Genomic DNA, 10,988 nt, shown 5'->3' with positions numbered 1-10,988 from the left:
GGCAGCCGCGTATCTTTAAACTCGCCGCTAGGACCATATGTGAGATCAGGAGATCGCCACAACTAGCCCCTATCTGGCTGACCGCCTCCGGCGGAGGAGACGGACACCACCACCATGCACATAGCCGCTGCCCTAGGATTCCTCATGATGCAGGAGAAGCCGAGGATTGCCTCACCGCTGACTGAACATCAACAAGAACCGCAACAGGACATGGGCCCAGATCAGGGCCGATCTCCACGCAGCTGCCACCCGGCGGTGCCACCGCCAATGAATCAGCGCTCCATGGCTGCCGCCACCCTGCATCGTCGCACGGGTGGACGCGGCCACCATGCCCGCCTGTCCACGACCGAGGAGAGTCCGCCGCCGCCACGCCACTAGGGCTTTGCTTGGCAGCGCCTCTGGCCGTAGATGTAGCATTACTCATTTCAAAACGTAACTCCCGATCAGGCGATGTAGCATTACTCATTTCAAAACGTAACTCCCGATCAGGCAGGAAAAAGATCCTAGCGCACACGCCTAACACCCACCGATTAGGGTAGGGGCTAGCTTTTTTTTTTGAACAAGTGGGGCCACGAAGGGCCTGGAAGTTGCTTCATAAACGGTGGGTACAGAAATTACAGCAATGCCCTTTTGCATCTCTTACCCTAGAAAACCTAGAATTTGAAGAAAAGGCATTGCAAATTACAGAAAGGACCTTAGCAAAAACATGGAAAAAGCAATCCAGTGCTTGGCCTCCTTCTCCACCACTCGCCGGCGACCTCAAGGCGTAGAACGCCGAGATCGGAGAGGAAGAAGCTCGAGACGTTCTCGAATCCGACGAAGAACCAGCAGCACTGGCTGCCTCGACGCCTCCGGGGACGAGCCACTTGGGGGTGAAGCGACAGCGAGCTCCGGCACTTGGTAGAAGAGGGCCTCCAAAGGAGGTTGTACTCCTGATCGAGGGCCGCCATTCGGCCATGGATTGCAGGGGCGAGGCAGAGTGGCCGGCTGAAGTCCCCCGCTGATGAACTCTCCAGGGAGTGTGTTGACGCAACAGCGCGCGCAACAGCTTCCCCATAGCACCACATAGGCTTCTTATTGCAGCAAGAAAAGATTGGGAGAACAGGAGCAAGACCTGCCAAGGCAAGATCTTGCCATGGATTCAACTCGGAGGTGGTAGCATAGGATCCGCCTGCAAGGTCCTCCCGTCGATCCTCTTCGAGAAGATCTTGAGAAGAAATCCAGACGAATCTGGATCTAACCACCTCTTTATTTGCTGGAGAAGAACTAAAAACGAGAAATCCTAATCCTAGAAGAAGCCAGGCCTCTCTCCCACCCACCGTCAGCCACCATGGCCGGCGGCGGCGAGGGGATCTAGGGGAGAGAAAAGGCTCAAGGAGAGCAGACTCCACAGGGGTAAACTTTCGGGGGAGAAGGATGAGCGGGCGAATAGGTTCCGTTTAATCATCGCCTTGGCTGCTGGGTCATTTGGCTGGGCTGGTCCGGTAAGGAGGAGAGGGTTTACCATTTTAAAACTATTCCTTTATTTCTATTTTACTAATTTTCAGATTAGTTTCAGAAAATAGAAAAGGAAGAAGGACAAGATTTTGTAGAATTTTAAAAGGGTAAATACTCCGTAAAGTTCATAATTTTTTGTGCAGGTTTAATAAACTAAACTTGGCTCGGGTTATGGGAGTGCAAAATTTAGGTCATGCGAACACAGACACGTTTGCTAGTAAGTGCTAAAAATAACAATTGAAATTATTTTGATGTTTATAATCAGTACAACAACGAAGGCCTTGAAAGGCTCCTCCAAAAACAAACTGAATAACGAACATGATTGTTATTATGCTTGCTATGTAGCGCTGTATAAGGCAGGATTCATCTCTGCTGGACATAATCTGCGTTTAGCACTGGTGGACTATGATAATCTACCTTTTTAAACTAGCTTTACCCAACTTTACTGTTTGGCTAACAGTTATTTTTCTTACTTTTGTGGCTATTTCTTACAATAGGTAAGATGTATTCAAAACAATACACTTCAGCAACCGCAAACTGAGCCATAAGAACTGCCACATAATGATCCGGCTTGTCGTATGATGCGAACATGTAGGAAGTGTTGCAGCCAAAGAAAACAGATCAGAGGGGCTTGTTGTCCAACCACCGCTGACCCATGGCAAAACCTTGTTTAGGCTGGTGTCGTATAGCTGTATGGCCACCACCCTGCGTGCATATATATGATATTAAATCATAATTTTAGTCTGTGGCATATGTTTCCTCTATGTATAGTGTCAGTATCTTATGTTTAAGAGTATGCACAGAATGAATATCTAAAAAATAAAGATGGTGTACCTTTACTGTCGCAAATGTCAAATGGTTGTCATATTCAATTGTAAATCTGCGCAGAAAAACAACATATTTTCCTAATCAGACTCCGCACACACCACGGTGGATTTTTAGAACCTGGGTATACATTTGACCTAGTTACTTTTAAAAAAACTTAGCAAAGTGAAGATTCTAAGTTTTGAAAACTACGTAATAAAAGGTCTTAAACGTCGGTATTGGGTAGAAACTTAACATTATATATAACTGTACATATACGAATATTTGTTGTTTTGTGCGAAACTTAAAAAGTAGTTACTGTATTAAAGGGTACGGTAGAGCTATGAAACTTGTGCCATGGAAATCTATTTGTTATATTTTATAAAAACTTAGAAAAGTAAGTTTTAATAGACCGTTCTACACTATATATACATGCTTGAATTTTTTGTAATTTATGAAATAAGTGTGATTTTGCTAAGTTTTGAAAAAGCAAGATCAAATGTACCAATTTTCATGGTAGAATTTACCACACAAAATCAACATGAAAGACGTGTGAAGCACACAATTCCTTTGTCGGCATGTGTGATGTACATGGGCATACATTCTTTGACTAAATTTTATATGCAATAGAACCTTCTTTCTTTTGTGAAGCCCTATGCACATAAAAATCATTCTAGGACCTTGTGCATCTCGTTTTGACAAAGAAAAACAGAAGTTATGCTTGGTCTTAATGAAAAAATAGAAAAGGAAAGTAGAGTACTGAATTAGAAGGATAAGAATTAGGTGACTTAACCCTGCAGACTGACCATCCACATGCCATGCTCTCCAGTCGTCAACAATGGAAAAGTTGAAGGATCTTACCCACCGTTGTGTTCCCAGAAATGGTACCCCGGGATCATGGTCTCCGCTGCACTCACAGAGATCACTTTTTTAAGCCGTGGAAGAAGATTCAACCAGTGTGTGTACAGATCTTATAACAAAATAAAAAGGAACACTACATATTCAAATCAGATATTGTCCTTCGATATTTTCACCTGAACACAAGCACACGGTAACCCCTAGTGATGTGGTTGAAGTGATAAGGTATGCTGCTTGGGACGTCTTCCGTGTAGGGTAATCCATTGACGCATCTTATCCACTCTCCAATTGTGCCCTATATGTCTTGTGGTATTACTAATCTCGAATAACCCATGGTAATACTGTGTAGCGGGAAAACATACACTTAAAAGGCCCTCAGTTTTAACTTCAAAGCAACAGAGGCTTCACTAATTGATGTGTGTGTAATCTACGGAAGCAGTTGATATAAGAGTATAAATGTAAAACATAACAATATGGTTACCTCCTTGATCTGAAGAGCTTCTCTAGTCACCTTTTCATTCGCCCAAATATCAGCTAGGTAGTAACGGTATGACTGCATTTCAGAAAGTGATGTTGATGAAATTGTCATTAGGGAAAATCAATGAGAGATGAAACCAGAAAGTACCATATTCGACAAGACTGTACCATATTATAAATACTTAAAACATTCAAAAACATTTATTTTAGATAACTTACAAAACAATTGATAGTAGGGTGAGGAGATGGCACGCTTGGCTTAATGTTTTCTTCTGACAGGAACCTGTTTCTTGAAGCATCATCATTCACATGTGGTGAATCACTTACACATTTATCATCCAAGATATGATCGTCATCAAGTTCAGAAATAAGCTGCAATACAGTGTACCAGTATGTTTTAATTATGGCTATTAGTTTCAGAAAAACAATATGCCAATACATGAATCTTACCTTCTCGATTTTATTTAGAACCCCAGCACACAAAGCATTATGTGTGCTTATATAGTTCCCTTTACAGTTCTCCATTGCAGCCTTTAAAAGACAAAGAAACATGATAAATGATTGTATCACTGCACTTCGTCAATGTGTTTGAATGTGGAATTACGTACTTCATATAGTTGATCAGATATGATTCCAACGCCATGACTATAAAGTATTCTAGAATTGAAGTCATCAAACTTGGAGCCTGTAATAGGGTTGCCAACTAAATAGCCCTGTAAGGAATTGAGCGAAAAGAACAAAATGGGAAAGGTTATGATTTCACATTTCTTGTGCACGTTCTGTCATTACCACCAAGTGAAGCCTATCAACCAAGTTTTTAAGGCTAGAAAATTACTTGCCTGGAGATTAATCACAGGTTGCTTCCTTTGTTCATTTCCTGAAGTGAAACAAAATAAAATGAAGATATCATTACAAGTTGATTTTTAATTAGGATACAAGATTATAACTAATCAATCCTAAGCAACTCGAAACATGAACTGGCATGTGCCCAAGTTAAAAATGTTGAGTTCATAGAGATCTATGTGAGACTATAGAGTAGATGAAATAAGAAATGCAACATTTAAATCATAGTTTTAAATGGCCGGCTACAGCCCCAGTATAGCCCTTCAGAAATATGTGGCTAAGTCCATTAGCCTGCTAAAAGGTGGCTAAGCAGTCTATAGGCCTGCTATATCTATTTTTGTGGGATGCTGCTATAGCTTATAACCGGGCATTTAAAACCTTGATTTTAACTTTTGTTTTCCTCTAACTTGCAAGGAAGTTTTTTACACCTTATTATTTCTGTAAAGATTCCAAACAAATATGGAAAGGGTCACAAGAAATTGCATCTCATCTCCTTATTTATTTCTTGGATTTGCGGGTATTATCTGAGTTACCTTCTGAGATGTATTGCGCGATGAGTGGAATCATCTTTCCAGCATAAGAACTTCCTCCTAGGTAAAATTCATTTGACCGATAGCGCGGGTGATCGTCAAGCCACTATGTTGGTGTGCGTAAGATGTAAGAAATTAACACACACTATTCTTCCAATTAAAATATGAGAGAGTTCAGTTCTGCCTGTTTCGTCACCTTGTTCAGAAATGTCACGACTTGCAAGGAAGACGACATGTCCCCAACATCATAACCTTCGGGATCACGAGCATATGAGAAACCAGAACCGCTGGGAGAATCCAAGAAGATGATGCTTGCTATCTAAGCATTTTGAACAAAGGAAGACTAAGTTAAGTTTTTGAGAGATAATAATCCAGAATTACAGACAAAAGAAATGCGATCCATGGGTAGCACCCGGACAGTTTTTATTTAGAGGAAGTGAGCATGTGCGGAAATAGGGTTGAACGCTGGTGGGCGAGCACACAACACAGATAACAGGCTGCAAGCCAACTGACTAATGATCGGTTGGAAAACAGTATAGACTTATTAATAAAAAAAATACTGAGTAAGTGAATATCCCACCTTGGACCATGAATACTGATTGTAGACCAGTTGTGGCAAATTACCATCGTAAGGTGCCAACACAAAATTGATGGGACCTGTAGAAAAATTATCACAGATGGTAATAAAAGAGAGAGAGAGAGATGCTCATCAGCTGCAGATCTACTCATATTGAAATAGATCTACATGGGCCTCGGCTTAGAGCACTAAGTGTAGGTAAAGAAATGTATCTGGTGTTTTTGTTTTGGCGACCATGAACATGGAAAAGTACAGTTACTATTTGGATCACCAATTTGATCTTGGATTGGGCATCCATGGCGAAACTGACAAAGTGACAATACTAGACTGTCGAGTTTTCGAGGGACTAACCAACTTCGAAGGCCAAACCGCAGAAGCCCGAGCAGCGGGGGCCGCCCGTGAGCCATATTATCAGAGGGTCGGTGCTGGGGCTCCTCTCCGACTCGACGAAGTAGTAGAAGAGCTCCGTCCCGGTAGCCTCCTCCACGTCAACGTATCTGCATCACGATACTTGGTGACTCCCCAGTGAGCAGCAACAAAGCTTTAGCAGTGAACGCTTACCCGGTTTCGAGGTAGAAGGGCAAAGGGCCATCGAATCCAGGCAGGTGGGTGACCACCGCTGACGCCGAGGCGCGGCGCGACAGCGGCAGAAAGCCTGCATAGAGATGCAGCAGCAGCAAGAGGAGCTTCATGTGCATTTTGGACTCTCACTTTCTCTTCAGTCTGCCGCTAGGCACGTTGAAGTTGTACTGCTGCTCGCCCAAGTCTGGTGAATCTTCTCACTCTCAGAGTAGCAAGATGAACGTACGTACGATGCTTTATTATACTCCTTCCGATTCAAATCAATTAATATGGATCGAAAGGAGTAGTTGATAGTAAGTATACAAGAAGCTAACCCATTAATATCTTTGCCAAAGAGGCGTGATCGCGTCGAAGTCATTGATGGATCAGCCAACTCACGAATTGATTGAAAGAAACATTAACAGTTATCTACTTCCTCCCTTCAGCGACAACTAGTATGAAACCTAGTAAATAGTACTCCAAAAAAATTTGATGATCATACTCAAATTATTTTATATATGCAGGTGATCACTCCAATTATTTTTAGGTACCGACATGAGCAATATATACTGATGGCAGATCACACAGATCAGGTCTTGGAAGGATTGATGACCTTTAGAACACAAGCATGAGCACGGCACAAAAAATGGTTAGTGCATCTTCACCGGTCCAACGCAAACGTACGCAAAGTAACCGTTTATGTTCATGCGGTTGATAAATGGATCTGCACCCTAGCCTAGCAGCCGACGCAAAATGTCTAGCCTGTCCACGGGGATGCAAATGCGGCCTAAATTTGCTCCGCGAATGCGCCTGCGCGGACGCAACACGCGGCCTTGTATTCCTAGGCGGCCCCGCACGTCAGGAACAACGAAAATGATCGCCTTCGTTCACGTTTTGCATCGGCGCGACCTAAGGCTGAACCCAATCCAAGGGGCGCCAGACTGATAGAATATAGCGCCGCAAGTGTGCAACCTGTTAAGCTTCATGCACTAGCCACTTGAACCAAAAGTCCGAACTGATGGAAAGGGCTAGGCAATCTACTTATACACTTCAACACCCCCTCTCACGTGTGATGGGAAGACGAGAAGACAAGTCAACACGTGTAGAGAGGCAAAGAGGCAGCGGCGGCGGCTGCGAGAAGGGGGAGATAATTTTTAGAATAAATTGTGAAAGCCAGGACTCGAACTTGAGACCCTGGGTTCTGATACCATGTTAAACTTCATGCACTAGCCACTTGAACCAAAAGTCCGAACTGATGAAAAGGGCTAGGCAATCTACTTATACACTTCAACACAACCGATGCGGAAGAGCAACAACCGGAATGACAACCGTGACGATCGAGGCGTCTTCCCAAGAACAAAAACCACCACGGAAGAGCAACCGTCGCCCTCTTCGATTTTTGTGTTGCCTTCTCGGCTTCCCGTTGTGGCTCAATAAAAGACGTACGTCTGCCCGATCGGATCTCTCATCGAACGCCACCATTACCATCGGCGCAATGCGCATCCTTTCATTACCATCGGACTCCAACAACGAGGGCAAGTCATCGGGATGGTGGCATTGGTGAGGAAGAGCTGACACGCTGAGTAGCTCAAGCTCCCCACCGAGGGACGGCTAGGAGGAGGCGCACGACGCCATCACCGACGACATCCAGGAGGAGGGGGACGATGTCTCCAACGGCCAGGAGGAGGAGGGGGACGATGTCTTTGACAGCAAGGAGGAGGAGGGGGACGTCATCGCTGACGGCTAGGAGGAGTAGGAAGAGGATGAAGAGGCCATGTGGAAACGGCTGCAAGCGAAGGAGGCGATAGAGGAGGCGGCGGCCATGAAGAAGGTGAAAGCCCGAGCGAAGGCGGCGTACACCGACGACGAGGAAGACCCGAAGGACGACCTGTCGGAGGAGGGCACAAGCTCTTCGGACGTGACGCTCTTCTCGCTGCTGTGACGATGGCGAGGTGAGGACCTATAAGAAGAAGTTGATTGTTTCTGTAATTTGTTTAAAAATTAGTTTGAATGTCAATTTTCTAGTTTGTTTCAAATATTGCACTATTTTGATGGAATTTGATCATTAATTTGTGATGTGTTTAGATAGATAGGGTCGGTCTGCTGGGAGCACTCCTAGATGCAAACGGTTAAACGTGTTTAAATGGTCAATTTTTAGGTCCAAAGACCAACGTAAACAAACATGTCATGGTCACTTTTGACTTCTGAAATGCCTAGTCCCCTGGAGATGCCCTTGCAAACAACTTTAGCACGCGCGGCTCGCGGTGGTTTGTATTGATGTATGCAAGAGAAAATCTAATCGTGTATGTTGGGTAGGCGATACACATCCACATCCATTGCATTGCAGCGCGAAGGTTGGCATAGTACGATCCATAAACTCGGTCCTATAGGGAAGCAGTGATGGCGATCTGAATACGAGATCTGACCAAAACAACTGTACAGGATCAATGGCTAACAGCATATCTGGCCCGTCGACCATCACGCAATCAATCCCCTTCGTGTATGCTCATCTTAGTTGGCTCGGTGCCTTCCTTCGACCGCATCCCTCCTACTACCTCGTCTTTATACATGCCACAAACTCACACTATATGAGTAAGAAAATATGACCTAGTAATGAATAGCACAATTAATGATGTGAGAGTGCTAATAAAGCGTTGCATATGGTTATCAAATAGATAAATCACTAATTGTTTCGTGTTGTACTAATGCAATGATCTTTATAGGTATAAATAGAGGTACAATTAGAGGTACAAAGTGAAGGTTTTTGAAGTAAGACAAGTTGTGTGTGCCGATCAATGACCACGTCATCACCTTGTCCATGACAAAACCTATGAAGACGACGAGGCCCAAGCCGAGATGGGAACGGGCTGACCCGGCCCTAGCTTTGGTTCTGGCCCCTCTGGCCTCAAGGCCAATTTGAAAAATCTACAACTCTGTTGGCCTGTTTGGTATTTTGGATCGACCCAAATTCTGCTTTTATACACTATTTTTTAGCTATGTTAACACATACTTCCTCCGATTCATATTACTATATATGCATAAAGCGATAATTATACTTTTTAGATTATCAAGTAAATAGCCAATAGCTGACCTATGAGCACGCAGCACCTTAAGTAATCGGTGTGTCGCCCTAGTGAACGACCGTTACGTTTGGTTATCCGAGCCTACGTTCTTAGGATCACTACCAAAAATACCCAAAACAAAATCACAAAATACCCCTAAATTGGTTCGATGTGAAGTCCATAAGATCGAGCTGTTGTGGAGGCGAATCGAGAGTGAAGAAGTTGGGTCAGGGTCTCTTGTAGAATCCCCATTTTTCTTTGACTTTCGCACGGTCGGTGTGGTGTCTGCAACAAAAATGAGCAGAGCTGGTGGTGTTGTTCTTGGCGTGATGTGCTGTTTGGCCACGATTTCAATGCCAAGCAACGGTGGCCTCCAGAAATCTGCTGCAGGTGGTGAAGTTCTGGTCGACATGAAACGTATGCGATTTAGACATGAAGGGAAACGAATTACACTGTGTGGTGTGGTGTGCTGTTTGTGGCTCCGGAATGTGGGTAGACTGGAGACTGAAACTTATGCGATTTAGACATGAAGGGAAAAGAATTACACTGTGTGGTGTGGTGTGGTGTGCGTGACAATACAACTTTTTATTGTCTCACAATTCAAGCAAAGCAGTTGACAAAGTTGTTTCATCATTGTGCAGTACCGCAGCTTGTGCAGCTCAATCAACATCTGGAGCAAATACTGCCGGCACCTATTCCAGCAAATATACGTCAAGTGATTGATCAGAACAAGGAACTTTTCCAAGAGCCAAATGTTAGACAAGGACTTAGTCCAGCTCTGTTTATCTTCTCGGTCAATACTTATCTGTACGCACACCACTATTACCGTGCATTTAGCTAGGATCTGTAACCACCACGGCCCTCTCGCTATCTCTACGGACATATATATTGTAATCTGATTGAGATCAATAAATTATGTTGCACAGCTACTTCTATTCCCTGTTTACATGGTGTTTACGTGGTATCAGACTCTCCCTAACTTCTCCGATCCTACTATGACAGGCACCGCCCCAGCCGCGCGGCCACCTCTGGTGCCACCAGCGTCGGCACCTCCGCCACCACCAGCTCCTCTCTCTCCACCACCATTAACCCAGCTTTCCGCGCCCCCACCCCTCGCCACTCTTCTTTCACCCTATCCACCATCTTCATCTGCGGCTGGAGCGACGATATCTTAGACCTGCAGCGCGGCTCCTACGCGCTATGGCGCGACCGCGTCGAGATGAAGTTCTCCATCTACGAAGTCCTCGACCATGTCGGCAGCGACGTCGCCAACCCTGCCTCGACTCCATCTTCAAGTCGTGGCTCTTTGACCTCATCACGCCAGAGCTCCACGCCGCCGTATCCTCCCCGGGCGCCTACACCCGCGCCATCTCGGTGGCCATAGAGACCCTCTTCCGCAACAACGGTCTAGCCCACGCCATGATGCTCTCCGACGAATTCCGCAACACAAAGCAGCTCGAGAACCCTCTCAGTGTCAACGTCGGTAAGCTCAAGGCCATCTCCGACGAACTCCGCGGCCTAGGGTATCCTCTGGAAACCCATGTGCTTCTCCTTCAGCTCGTCCGTGGCCTCCACAAACGCCACGAGACCGTCGGGAAATACATCCATACTGAGGCGGCCACCCTCTCCTTCACCGCCGCGGTGGACAAGCTCTCCATGGATGAGAAGATGCAGGGCAAGGCCCCTGGTGCGACCTCCTCCTCCGCGGCCTTCGTCACGTACCCGTGCCCGCCCACGGGCCTATATATTGTAATCTGATTGAGATCAATAAAGTGTGTT

At 45.1% G+C, this 10,988-nt stretch overlaps 1 protein-coding gene across 1 annotated transcript; it reads right to left on the bottom strand.

Moving 5' to 3' along the window:
• Positions 1 to 1,715: 1,715 nt before the first annotated feature.
• LOC124685161 (serine carboxypeptidase-like 2) lies at positions 1,716 to 6,451 on the bottom strand. The gene is made up of 14 exons (XM_047219488.1): positions 6,148 to 6,451; positions 5,938 to 6,083; positions 5,590 to 5,666; positions 5,206 to 5,328; positions 5,013 to 5,115; positions 4,476 to 4,513; positions 4,245 to 4,349; positions 4,087 to 4,167; positions 3,856 to 4,008; positions 3,641 to 3,712; positions 3,336 to 3,454; positions 3,095 to 3,208; positions 2,332 to 2,377; positions 1,716 to 2,202 (listed from the first exon to the last, which is right to left on the bottom strand). The coding sequence occupies exons 1-14, from the start codon at positions 6,282 to 6,284 to the stop codon at positions 2,119 to 2,121; spliced, it is 1,398 nt and encodes a 465-aa protein (XP_047075444.1). The 5' UTR covers positions 6,285 to 6,451; the 3' UTR covers positions 1,716 to 2,118.
• Positions 6,452 to 10,988: the final 4,537 nt, after the last annotated feature.

The sequence above is a fragment of the Lolium rigidum genome, chromosome 1 (assembly GCF_022539505.1).
Source record: "Lolium rigidum isolate FL_2022 chromosome 1, APGP_CSIRO_Lrig_0.1, whole genome shotgun sequence".
Classification (NCBI taxonomy): Eukaryota; Viridiplantae; Streptophyta; class Magnoliopsida; order Poales; family Poaceae; genus Lolium; species Lolium rigidum.
The sequence above is the reverse complement of the archived record's forward strand: the minus strand, read 5'-3'. Positions and strand labels throughout refer to the sequence as shown.

Coding starts and splice junctions, on each gene's coding strand:
- LOC124685161 (XM_047219488.1), bottom strand. CDS start 6,284: ATGCACATGAAGCTCCTCTTGCTGCTGCTGCATCTCTATGCAGGCTTT. Junction 6,084..6,147: donor CCCTTCTACCTCGAAACCGG/GTAAGCGTTCAC, acceptor ATCGTGATGCAG/ATACGTTGACGTGGAGGAGG. Junction 4,168..4,244: donor TATCTGATCAACTATATGAA/GTACGTAATTCC, acceptor TGTCTTTTAAAG/GCTGCAATGGAGAACTGTAA.